Source organism: Aulonocara stuartgranti (genome assembly GCF_965226115.1).
Source record: "Aulonocara stuartgranti genome assembly, chromosome: 16".
NCBI classification, from domain to species: domain Eukaryota; kingdom Metazoa; phylum Chordata; class Actinopteri; order Cichliformes; family Cichlidae; genus Aulonocara; species Aulonocara stuartgranti.
The window spans coordinates 3963647-3975855 of NC_138952.1; the positions used below are offsets into that span (position 1 = coordinate 3963647).

The 12209-nt window shown below is 40.1% G+C and overlaps 1 protein-coding gene across 1 annotated transcript; it reads left to right on the forward strand.

Moving 5' to 3' along the window:
* Positions 1-345: 345 nt before the first annotated feature.
* Positions 346-10641, forward strand: LOC309690964 (lactase/phlorizin hydrolase-like; the record flags this gene model as incomplete). The annotated part of the gene is made up of 17 exons (XM_082508451.1): positions 346-958; positions 1219-1289; positions 3033-3110; positions 3195-3288; positions 3844-3934; positions 4042-4720; positions 4816-5464; positions 5566-7104; positions 7216-7484; positions 7585-7875; positions 7985-8183; positions 8940-9142; positions 9226-9332; positions 9560-9691; positions 9793-10016; positions 10166-10388; positions 10554-10641. 17 exons carry the CDS (start codon positions 346-348, stop codon positions 10591-10593), a joined length of 5502 nt encoding a protein of 1833 aa, XP_082364577.1. The 3' UTR covers positions 10594-10641.
* Between the last annotated feature and the right edge of the window lie 1568 nt (positions 10642-12209).

A 12209-nucleotide genomic window follows, 5' to 3' on the forward strand; every position in this document is an offset into this window, starting at 1 on the left:
CTATGTTAAACATAAAAACAAACCAACATAAGTCAAAAGTAAATAAAAGAGTTAAAAGACTAAAATTAAGCACCTAGGATAGGAGTAGTAAAATTAATGACTAAGATATGATTCTACAGCAATAAAAAGTATATCAGAGCTCAAGAACAGAAGATGGGGAAGGTGTTATCTCTAGAGTCCAGAGTCTATCTGCCTATCTCTCAAAGCTACAATAAAACACTTGTGATAACTAGATGAGGTGCCAATAACAATAATTGTGTAACAATGTAAAAAAAAGGAAAGATATTGCTGTTAAATAGCTCGGCTACATTCAAAAAATATCAGTTGTTCTGTTTTTGAGCCACAATGAAGAAGTTGTTGTGGGTCTTTTGTCTGTACGTTTTTTGTCTCTGTAGTTGTCAGAGCAGTGAGGTAAATGGAAGAGAGGACTTCATGTTTCTTGCAGGGCCTCTGACAAAGCAGTTGGTCAGAAGCTCAGACAGAAGCATAAATGATGCCTTTGACTGCAGTCATCCCGTTCCTCCTGGCTCTAAGCAGTACTTTGAGTACCTGCAGAGCAGAGGGGTGACCCACTTCAAAGTACTGCTGTCATGGGCTCAACTTCTTCCTACAGGCCACCCCAGCCAGCCCCAGCAGGCTGTGGTTAGATGTTACCAGACCCTGCTGAAACAGCTGCTGGAAGCAGGTCTTCAGCCTCTGGTCATCCTTCAAGGATGGACAGTTCCAGAGTCTCTGCAATCAAGGTATGGAGGCTGGGAGAGCCAGGAGCTGGCACAGATGTTTCAGCAGTATGCAGAGTTTGCCTTCCAAGAGTTTGCACCACTTGCACACTCATGGGTGACACTGGATGGTGTTTGGCATGACGGGCAGCCTGCACATGCTCCCAGTTTTCTGCAGAACATCCTTCAACTCAACAAGAACATTTACCAGATGTACCATCAACACTTTCCTGACAAAGGTGAGTCAAATTAACAGGAAAAATGACGATTAATGACAAAAGTGTCGTGACTAAATTTATGCTTTCAGAATTCTTCTCTAGTAAATACTTTTTTCTCTGAGGATTGAGTTCACTTAAGGTTTTGTTTATAGACAAGTGTCTTGAGAAATCACTTGTAAAAATAAATCATATTTTATAACCAACTAAGTTAATAAAATCCTTCAGCACATGTTCAGCAGTTCCAAACAGTAAAAGTGCCTTTCATGCTTGTATATTTGCAGGCAGACGTCTGTCACTTGGACTGAAAACTAAAGATGTGGCTTCTCTCTCCGACATTAAAGCTTCAACAAGTGTAAGTTTTTTCTTTTCTTTTATATATACATATCTTTTAAACACTAATATATGTATAGTCAGAATTTCACCTCCTTGCATGATTTTTATTTAGGATCCTAATAATATTTTCGGTTGTTGATATTATTTTGATAATCGGCAATGAAATATTTTATATTTACAATAAGCTCCAGTTATTTACTCACCAAATATATGAGAAACAAAATTCTTCCACGGCCTCAGAATTGACAAATATCCCCTTTAATGATTTTCTTGCATTTAAAGCTTGTTTTTAAATCTCTCCAAAATATTACAAACCTCAAATTCAGCTTTTTAAGGAATTTGCTTATCTGCTTAGGATGAATATTCCAGTGAACGTCCCCACAGATGTTCACTTACATGATGTTTACCACTCATTGATAACTTAAAGTCTGTAAATGAATCAGTCCACATTAAAAGGTTTGCATGTATCACACAGGCGATTTTTACTGTGGCCAAACAATGAAATCTTACATTTGTCTCATGACAAAACTTTATTTCCATTCCAAGTAACGTGCATAAATTGCACGTTAACTGGCTGTTTTTGCGGGGGGTTGCGTCTTGTAGAGGATTGTTCCCTTGTTATAAAATTATTTCAAGCCATTTAAATAATTATTTGATCCAATTTTTTAATATTTTATTCTTTTTATTTTGGTTTTGTTGAAGGCATTCAACAACTCTTTACTCCACACACTCTAGTGACAAGAACAGCAGCACTAACGTACCTGAGGTTAATCATTCCCAAAGGAAATTTTAATCATTTTCTCATAATCTGGAACTACTGACTGTTGTTATATGGATTTTATATGGATTGGTCATATAATTATATATTTTTTGTTTGTTTGTTTTTTTGTTTGTTTAGAATAAGATTGATTTGGTTTTTTATGTCATGTTGAGTGCTGTGTGGTAGGCAGGATATAGGACCCAATTTCAGGACTCATATTTCAGATTGAACTTAAAGCGGCAGCGTTTATATCAGGGAGACCTTCCATAAAAAGTAAACGTCACAAAAAACAAACCAAAACCTCAAACTAGAAAACTAGAAATAAACTGGACACACTTGAATCTAAAAACTAAGAAACCAAGAAAACCACACAGCACGGTGACAGTACAACGCAACACTGACAGAGAAACACGGAGCTTAAATACACTGAAGGATAACGAAGGAATGAGACACAGGAGGAGAGCACAGCTGTGTCTTGTCAGCAAACATGGCGCGACCAAGGGGAAGTAAAAGTAGAAACACTGACAAGAGACAAGGGACTGTTCACAAAGACGCAGACTAAACACTATGACGTGGAAACACAACAGACCTAACAGAGGCAAGACCAAGACTACAAATACAGACTAAGTCAAGAGTATAATAATACTGGGCTAGGAAATATAAAATACACAGAGAACCTAACAAATAAACAAGACTCAAGAGAGAATCCAAACAAGGAGTTAAACAGGGAATACAGGACTCAAAACAGCATATAAGACTATCAGTGAATCAGAACATAAACCATACTACAAAATATTACCAAAACACAAGAAACTCAAAATGCTGGGTCATACTGACCCTGAACCATGACATTCAATTTATTTAAATGATGCCAATGAAAACAAAGAATAAGTCACTTTAATTACCTTAAGATTTCTAAAAAATGATGACGCAACGGTTCAAAAAAGTCCCATCTCAGAATGATGTGACAACCTGATGTTGTGTATCTCCTGCTTGGAACAGATGGACTTCTTGTCAGTGCACATTGACTACAACTGTGCCATCTCTTCAGAGTTTGAAAATGAACTGAGGAACTTACAGGTACAATAAGCATTATAAGATGTTTTTTGCATTTAACATTTTGCTGATACAGCAAAGCTGCATATGTTTCATTTTATGTTGTAGATTTTGAGCGGGAACTTGCCTATCCTGATTTACGAGATGAGCGCTCATGATTGTTCTCCCAATGATTACCAGCTTCTTGGATATTTCCTAAATGGTAAATGTCATGACAGCTTTTTGACTTTCCAAATTTAAGATATTAATAATCATTTCCCATAACAGAAACGAGAACAATACCTAATTTTATGAATGTGCAGCTGTATATGTAATACTACTTTCCGGTAGCTGTTGTAGTAGAGATTCGTGTTGTGAAATACGTACTCATGGTGCCTAATACACCAGTTAAATGTTTCTGTGACTATAATACCACTTATTATTGTGTACAGTGTACATCCTTTTCAAAAAACAGCTATCTGAAGATATTACGGGATGGCAGAATAAAGAAAAACCAAAGGCCACAAAATCTGGGCAAATCCTCTGGTGTTATTAACCAAACAGAATACATTAAGATAAAGTTCTAAATCTTGGGAGTGTTATCATGTCATGAAATCTTCTTGTTATGGGCCAGTGATGTTATATAAGGCACCCATAGACTTAGCACACACTTATGATGTTTTTCAGTAATAGTGAATACATATTGTTACAATAACATATATCAGAACTATATCAGAACTGAACTTAAAACAATTCATATTTCTTGAACACAACACAGTCTTGATGGACAAGGACAATGGCCTGAATATTATGGGATGTGACATGAAGGACATGTTAGGCAAGCTGGACACGGAAGATGCTCTTGTCAAGTAAGAGTTCATTTTCTGATTTATATGTACTGGAATTCTGTTATCTTTTTTTTTCTTATTTGATTAAAGATTTGCTTATATTTTTCATGTCTCTCTCTTTCCAAAAGTCATGGCATTTCACACCACACCAGGGTGACAGGGTTAAGAAACAGTTATCAGACTGTGTGGGATAAATTTAAGTCCCAGACTACAGCAGAACGAGATCTTTTCCTTCAGGAATCATTCCCCTCTGGCTTCCAGTGGGCCACCTCCAGCGTATCCTTTAAGACTGAAGGTGGCTGGTCAGAAGGTGGGAAAGGAGAGACTATTTGGGACCGGTTTGGTCATGAGGGATTGGCCTTTGCAAATCAGACAGCTGACCTAGCTTGCGACAGTTACCGTAAGGTAGATTATGATGTCTACCTTCTGCGAGGTCTTCAGGTCGACACCTACCAGTTTTCCATCTCTTGGGCCCGTATTTTCCCCACAGGGTACCGACAGAGCCAATCAGAAAAAGGAGCTCAATACTATGACCAGCTGATAAATGCTCTCGTTGCATCTGGCATACAACCCATTGTCACTCTGTACCACTGGGATCTGCCTCAAGCACTCCAGAATTATGGTGGATGGACCAATGCCTCCATTGTAGAGGCCTTCAAAGACTATGCAGACTTCTGCTTCTCCAGGTTTGGAGACAGAGTCAAGATCTGGAACACATTCAATAGTCCCTGGGTAGTGAGCCATGCCGGGTATGGTACTGGTGTGCATGCCCCAGGAGTAAAGGACTATGTGGAATCTTCCTATCAGGTGACAGTGATGTTATTAGAATACTACAATTAATCACTTTATTACAAGTGTAATTATTGCACTAATGTACTTAACATTTGATTTTGCATTATCAGGTCACTCACAATATTCTCAAGTCCCATGCCGAGGCCTGGCATGTCTATAATGACAATTACAGAAAAACACAAGGAGGAAAAGTGGGCATTGCCTTGAACTCTGACTGGGCTGAGCCCAGTGACCCTGCTAAACCTGAAGACGTAGCAGCTGCAGACCGTTACCTGCAGTTTATGCTGGGCTGGTTTGCACATCCCATATTTGTAGACGGAGATTATCCTGCAATACTCAAAGATCAGGTAGAACAGAAGAAAACAGCATGCCCTGACTCTGTACCAGCAAAGCTCCCAGTTTTCACTCCCACAGAGAGCAAGAGGATACTTGGTACTGCTGACTTTTTTGGTTTAAATCACTATACTTCTCGGCTGGTCAGCAACAGTGATGGTGGGTGCACCCCTGGTCCTGACGGTGTGGGTGACTTCCATGCAACTGTGGACCCCACATGGAGTTCCACAGCTTCTGACTGGATCTATCCTGTTCCTTGGGGACTTAGAAGGCTCCTAAACTACATTGCAACAGAATACCTGAGTGCTAACAAATTACCTGTATACATAACAGGAAATGGGATGCCAACAGATTACAGTGTTGACAGTCTCACTGACACCAGCAGAATGGACTATATGAAAAGTTACATCAATGAGGCCCTGAAAGGTTAGTGTTGGAGATTTCCCCAATTTGAAGGCACATTTTTTTTAGAGAGAGAGTTAAAATAATTCAAATATTAATTTTGTTTTTGTTTGTTCATTTTGTAGCAACACTCACAGATGGAGTGGATGTGCAGCGATTCACAGTGCAGTCACTCATGGATGGATTTGAGGCAAACCAAGGCTACAGTCAAAGATTTGGTCTTCACTATGTCAACTTTGAAGTGGGATCCAGACCAAGGACCCCAAAGCAATCTGCATATTTGTACGCTGAGATTATCGAGCAAAACGGTTTCAGTTCACAAAAAAGTAAGAAGTTTAAAGCTGCAGAAAGGCCATTAACTCGACGTTTAGCTGCTTTACCACCCTCAGAAGTTCCATCTCAGGCAAAGGTAGTTTGGGAGAAATTCTCTTCACAGTCAAACTTTGATAGAAAAATGTACCATTATGGCACTTTTCCTGAGGGCTTCAGTTGGGGAATTTCTTCTTCGGCCTACCAAATTGAAGGTGGCTGGAATGCTGATGGCAAAGGTCCTAGTATATGGGATACATTCACTCAGACAACTAACACTATTCCTGATAATGCAAACGGCAATGTAGCCTGTGACAGTTACAACAAACTTAATGAAGATCTCTACATGCTGCGGGCTCTGAGGGTGAAGTCATACAGATTCTCTTTGTCCTGGTCCAGGATCTTTCCTGATGGCACACGTAAGTCCCTCAACCAGAAAGGTGTTGACTACTACAACAGACTCATTGATGGTCTTATAGCGTACAATATCGAACCCATGGTAACACTGTACCACTGGGACCTTCCTGAAGCTTTGCAAAAGGTCAATGGCTGGGAAAGTGCAGAGATGATAGACATTTTTAATGACTATTGCGACTTCTGCTTTGCTACTTTTGGTGACAGAGTGAAATTCTGGATAACCATTAACCAGCCTCAGACAATTGCATGGTCTGGATATGGACTTGGAAATATGCCCCCAAATGTTGTGGACCCAGGATATAGACCATACATAGTTGCACACAACCTCATTAAAGCCCATGCCAAGGCCTACCATACATATGACGACAAGTATCGCCAGTCTCAGGGTGGTCTAATCTCCATAGCCCTCAACGCTGATTGGTTTGAACCTGCTGATGTCAACGTAGTCCGTGAAGTGGTGACTGCTGACCGGGCGATGCAGTTCCAACTGGGATGGTTTGCACATCCTATTTTTAAGAATGGTGACTATCCTGATGCACTGAAGTGGCAAGTTGGGAACAAAAGTGAAATCCAAAGTCTTCCACAGTCAAGACTTCCTTCCTTTACTGAAGAAGAAAAGAACTTCATCAAGGGAACTGCTGACGTATTCTGTGTAAATCATTACACTACAAGGGTAGTGAGCTACTTTACAGCTGCACTTCAGCCTCACTCCTATGAATCAGACCGGGACATGAGAGAAGCAGAGGAACCTGATTCACCAACTACAGCCATTCCTAACCAAAAAGCTGTGGCCTGGGGCTTGAGGAGACTCCTCAACTGGATCAAGGAGGAGTATGGTGATCCAGAGATTTATATTACTGAGAATGGAGCAGCAGTAGAATGGGATGACTTTGAAAGAGTAATGTTTTACAAGGCCTATATCGATGAGGCTCTCAAAGGTGCAGTGATATAAAAATATTTCAGAAGATATTTAACATTTTCCACCACTGCCATGACTGGTTGTTCATTTATTTTGTATGTATGTGTTTGCATTTGTGGTTACATTACAGCCAATAACCTTGATGGTGTGCGGTTGCGTGGATACACAGCAACAGCTTTTATGGATTCTTTTGAGTGGCTGCACGGGTACAAATTTCTATTTGGGCTGCACCACGTGGACTTCACAAACCCAGACCGTCCAAGAACACCAAAGTACTCAGCTCATTACTATTACAACATCATAAAGGATAATGGTTTCCCCTTGCCAGATGATGAGAAGATGCTTTATGGTCACTTCCGAGAGGATTTTATGTGGAGTTCTGCTTCAGCATCATACCAAGTAACTTATACTTCTACTGCAATTTTACTTTTACTCAATACTGTCTTGCTTCCCTTGTTTTCATCTCTTTAAATTATTGTTTTGGATTTACTGTGTCCAGATTGAAGGAGGATGGAGGGCAGATGGAAAAGGTCTAAGCATCTGGGACAAGTTCGCTCACAGTCCTTCCAAAATATTAAATGATGACAATGGGGACATAGCCTGTGACAGTTACAATAAAATAGAAGAGGATGTTGCGATATTAAAGCAGCTGAAAGTCAGCCATTATCGTTTCTCCTTATCCTGGCCGAGAGTCCTTCCTGATGGCACCATTAATAACATTAACGAGGCTGGAATCAACTACTACCAAAGACTTTTGGACGCACTGCATGCTGCAAATATCCAGCCACAGGTATGAATAATTCCTTTCTGGCAAACAGAAAATCTTTGTGCCAGAAAATATACATGGAAAGTAGATCAAGTCAGCAAGTACAGCCAATTTTCCTTTCCTTTCCTTTCAGGTTACTCTATACCACTGGGATCTACCACAAGCTATAGAGGATTATGGAGGCTTTTTGAATGACAGCTTTGTTAAGCTTTTCAGGGACTATGCTGACCTCATGTTTGACCGTCTTGGTGACAAAGTGAAAATTTGGATCACCTTTAATGAGCCGCTCGTTGTAGCCCGCCATGGATATGGCTTTGGAGACTTTGCCCCAGGTATGGTTTGAGCCAGTGGTTTCCAATTTTTTTTTCTAGGCCCCCTCCCGGCACAAACACATGATCCATCCACACACACACATATTTTGTTTTCAAATTCAATTGCGGTTTATTTCACACCTCAAACTGTTTGTGAAGAATTAAACAAATAAATGTAAACTAATAAATTACAGGTAGCAATAACATCAACTACTACCTCTTTTACACCACGTCCACACCTACACTGGTATTTTTGAAAACACAGCTTATTCTATGCATGTGGGCCTTTCGTCCACACGTAAACTGCAGTTTGGGTCACTGAAAAAGTATATTTTTAAAAACTCCTGCCATGGTGGAGATTTTTTTTATCAACAAAAACAGAAAATCTCTGTTTTCAGAAATACCCATGTACGTGTGGAGGTAGAAAAATAAACCATCTTTATGGTGTAATTATTTTATGTGTAGTTATTTTGTTTTGGTCTTATTGTGTAAGAATATTCAACATTGCTATCAATACATTTTCCAAAAAAATGCCTCTCTGTGCAAAATGGGTTTAAAAACATAAACAACTGTTACTGTTTGTCCGTGATATGGATATGGGGTCAAGGTAAATATCGGAGTATTTTGAAATAAGCTGTAATCTGTACAGCAGTTCTTCACATTTCTAAACCATAGTGACAACCCCCCCCCCCCCCCCCCCCCGACCTTGCAATAAAAACAATAACAACAAAAAAAACAGAGCATATAGGCAGCAAATGTGTCTATGTTTGTCCCCAGGAATCAGTTCAGGACCAGACACTCTGCCCTACATTGTTGGTCACAACCTGATTAAAGCTCATGCCGAGGCCTGGCATCTCTACAATGACAAGTACAGGGCCAAACAGAACGGCATAATCTCCATCACAATCAGCTCTGACTGGTCTGAACCCAGAAATCCTTATAGACAGGAGGACTATGATGCTGCACGACGTGTGGTGGAGGTATGCCAATTCCTTTCAGATTTGACAAAAGAAAAATTAACAGCAGTTAGTTTCTAGTGACTATTATGTTTCTCTCTGTGCAGTTCACTCTTGGCTGGTTTTCCCATCCCATATTTAATGGTGACTACAGTGAAATTATGAAGACAAGAATAAGAGACCGAAGTCTAGCTGCTGGTCTACCACAGTCTCGGTATTATGAAGGCTATTATTAAATCACAAAAAGCTAATTCTGTTCACAAGCGTTTTTCACTAACAACACTACTTCCATATGAACAGAATCAACTTTTTGGGATTTCCTTACCTGGATGATTGAGCATCCATCAAGATCCTATTATTAAATCTTTAAAAGTTGTCTGTGATTTTCTAAGTAGCTCTATAGTATAATAAGTAAGTTTGGTTTCACTTAAATTTCTCCAGGTTGCCTGAGTTTACTCAAGAGGAGATTAAGAGAATTAAGGGCACTCATGACTTCTTTGGATTGAACCAGTACACATCTGCCCTGGCATTCCCTGTGGACCATGGAAATATTGCAAGCCTTGAGGCAGACATGTAAGAAGTTAACATTTGAAAAACAACTGTCTTCTGGAACTAATTCTTCTGAACAGCTTTGCTTCTTTATTCTGTGATTTACCAAATTTTGCCCTCCGCAGCAGTGCAGCGACAGTTCCTGATCCCACTTGGTTGGATTCAGCCTCCGTCTGGCTAAAGGTCACACCATTTGGTATCCGCAGATTGCTGAACTTCATCAAAAATGAATATGGAAATCCACCAATTATCGTCACTGAGAATGGAGTCTCAGAGCAGGGACCTATTGATCTAAATGATGTTCACAGGATCTACTACTATGAACAGTACATTAACCAGGTGTTGAAAGGTAACAAAAACCTCCCTTTATAAAAAAAATCTAAAGCCAGGAATGTCCTGGGGAGGAAAATAACATAATCATGTTTTGTGTGTAATATGGATGCTTTAAAATAGACTATGAATTTCAAGAATATGAAGGTACTTATTTTCTCTTCACAGCTTACTTGCTTGATGGTGTGGATGTGCGTGGTTACACAGCGTGGTCACTGTTGGACAACCTAGAGTGGGCTTCTGGCTTTTCACAGAGATTTGGTCTGTTCTACGTTAATCGCTCAGACCCTAATCTTCCTCGAGTGCCTAAGAGCTCTGTAAATTTCTATGCCACAGTCATAAAGTGCAACGGATTCCCTGAATCAGGAGTGCCTGAACCCAGAGTCTGGAGGTAAAAGAATGAAATATTTGCTTAGATGCCTACTTTGAATGATAGACCTTTAAATTAAATGTTCAAATAAATAACTAACTTACCTGCTGAAAAGCAGGTTAATTACTATCTGCAAATCTTCACAACTAATACGACAGTATTGTTTTTACTGTGTCTCTTCTGCAGCAACAACCGCGCCAACAGCTGCACCACCAGTCAACATTAACAGCGTGAAATTCCTTGGTCTGGATCTCTCCGCCGATGATGCTGAGACTGGACTTTACACCACATTTGCTCTACTGATTGTTGCAGTAGTAGGAGTCATTTGTGTTTCTGTTTTCCTCTTTAAGATAAAAAAAAAAGTCCAAGAAAAGTGAACATGTGGACAGTATCAAAATGGAGTAAAAACTGTAACTGCAAATAAGCTGATGTGCAGTGTAGGCCCCCGTAAACAGCATTTGATTGCAGACCCTTAAAGACTGAAAAATACTACTAGGCTCATCAGACATAGAAAATTGTAAGTTTCTCATGACTTAGTTATTAAATCCTTGTACATTATAATTTGCTTGACCACTGCTGCAGCATGAAGATTTGAGAATCCCCCAAAATGATTAAAAGTGTCATTTTATCCTGTACTCAAAAAACATAAAAGTAATTTATGTAATAAGAAAAACAATTTTCAGGTTATAGTACAGGATGTAACATACGCCTCAAATTTGAATAATGTTTTTGTATATGTTTATCAGATAATCAAATATATCAAATAAAACACTGCAAAAACATCCAGTGAATTATGTCATGATTGCTGTTAAATGTAAGTACCTTCTTCATCTTCAGATTTTTTTCTTCACTTTTTTGTACAGTGATAAGCAATTTTTGATGGTGATACTGTTATCTTGAAGTAATCAAAATTACACTGTGAATCAAAACAATATATCCATTATATTTATTATATTTGTTTAAACATTTGTTATTTAGCTATAAATCCAGTGGCCTCTGAAATCTCTTAAATCTTTGCAGTTTTTTACTTCAATACATTTGACTTCAGCGGTCTCCAGCAGTGTTTCACAAACAAGGAGCAGAGTAACACACTTTAAATTGTTCTTGTTAAAGAGACCTGATGAGAGTAAGTGTCAGGGTACTGTATCTGCTAAGGTTTGGACTTTTATTTGTTTTCCAGCTTCAGTCAGCACTCTACAGCCCTCACCACACTCCCTGCCCCTGGCTGATGCCCCCAGGTGCCGGTGCGTTGGTGGTTCTAAGTGTCTGGGGCTGGGCGCTCAGGTATGTACTGGCTCACTCCTGGTGGCTGCTTGGGGGCCCTTAGGCCTCTGGGCCTGCAGCTCGGTTCACTCTGGCGCAGCTGGGTGCCGGCAGAGCCAGCGGGCACATCACTGCAGGCCCCTTTGGCTTCTGCTCCATGGCTGCTGGTTGACCCCATATCTGTGGCTCTTCTCAGCTCCTTCCAGGAGGGCGGCACGGATGCCCCTCCAATGGTCCTCCTTGGGCTTTTGCACTCTGGATGTCATGGGCCTGGATCTCCTGCATGCCTGCTTCATGTCCTGGGGGACAGGGCCATGGCTCCCTACATCCTCTAGCAGATCTGTTTTTCTTCTCTCTTTCCATCCTCTCTTTCTTTCTCCATTTCCAATCCTCCAGCCATGTCTGTCGGGGGATAGGAAAACCCCCCCCCCAAAAAAAACAAAAAACTCTACAGCCAAGGCCAGAACCGAAAGGAGGAAAAATGGGCGACGTAAAGGTATCATTATGTTAATATTTATCAGAGTGAGAGAAGTGAAGTGAGAGAACTCTGAAGAATCTGGTGTTCCGTTAAAATCATTT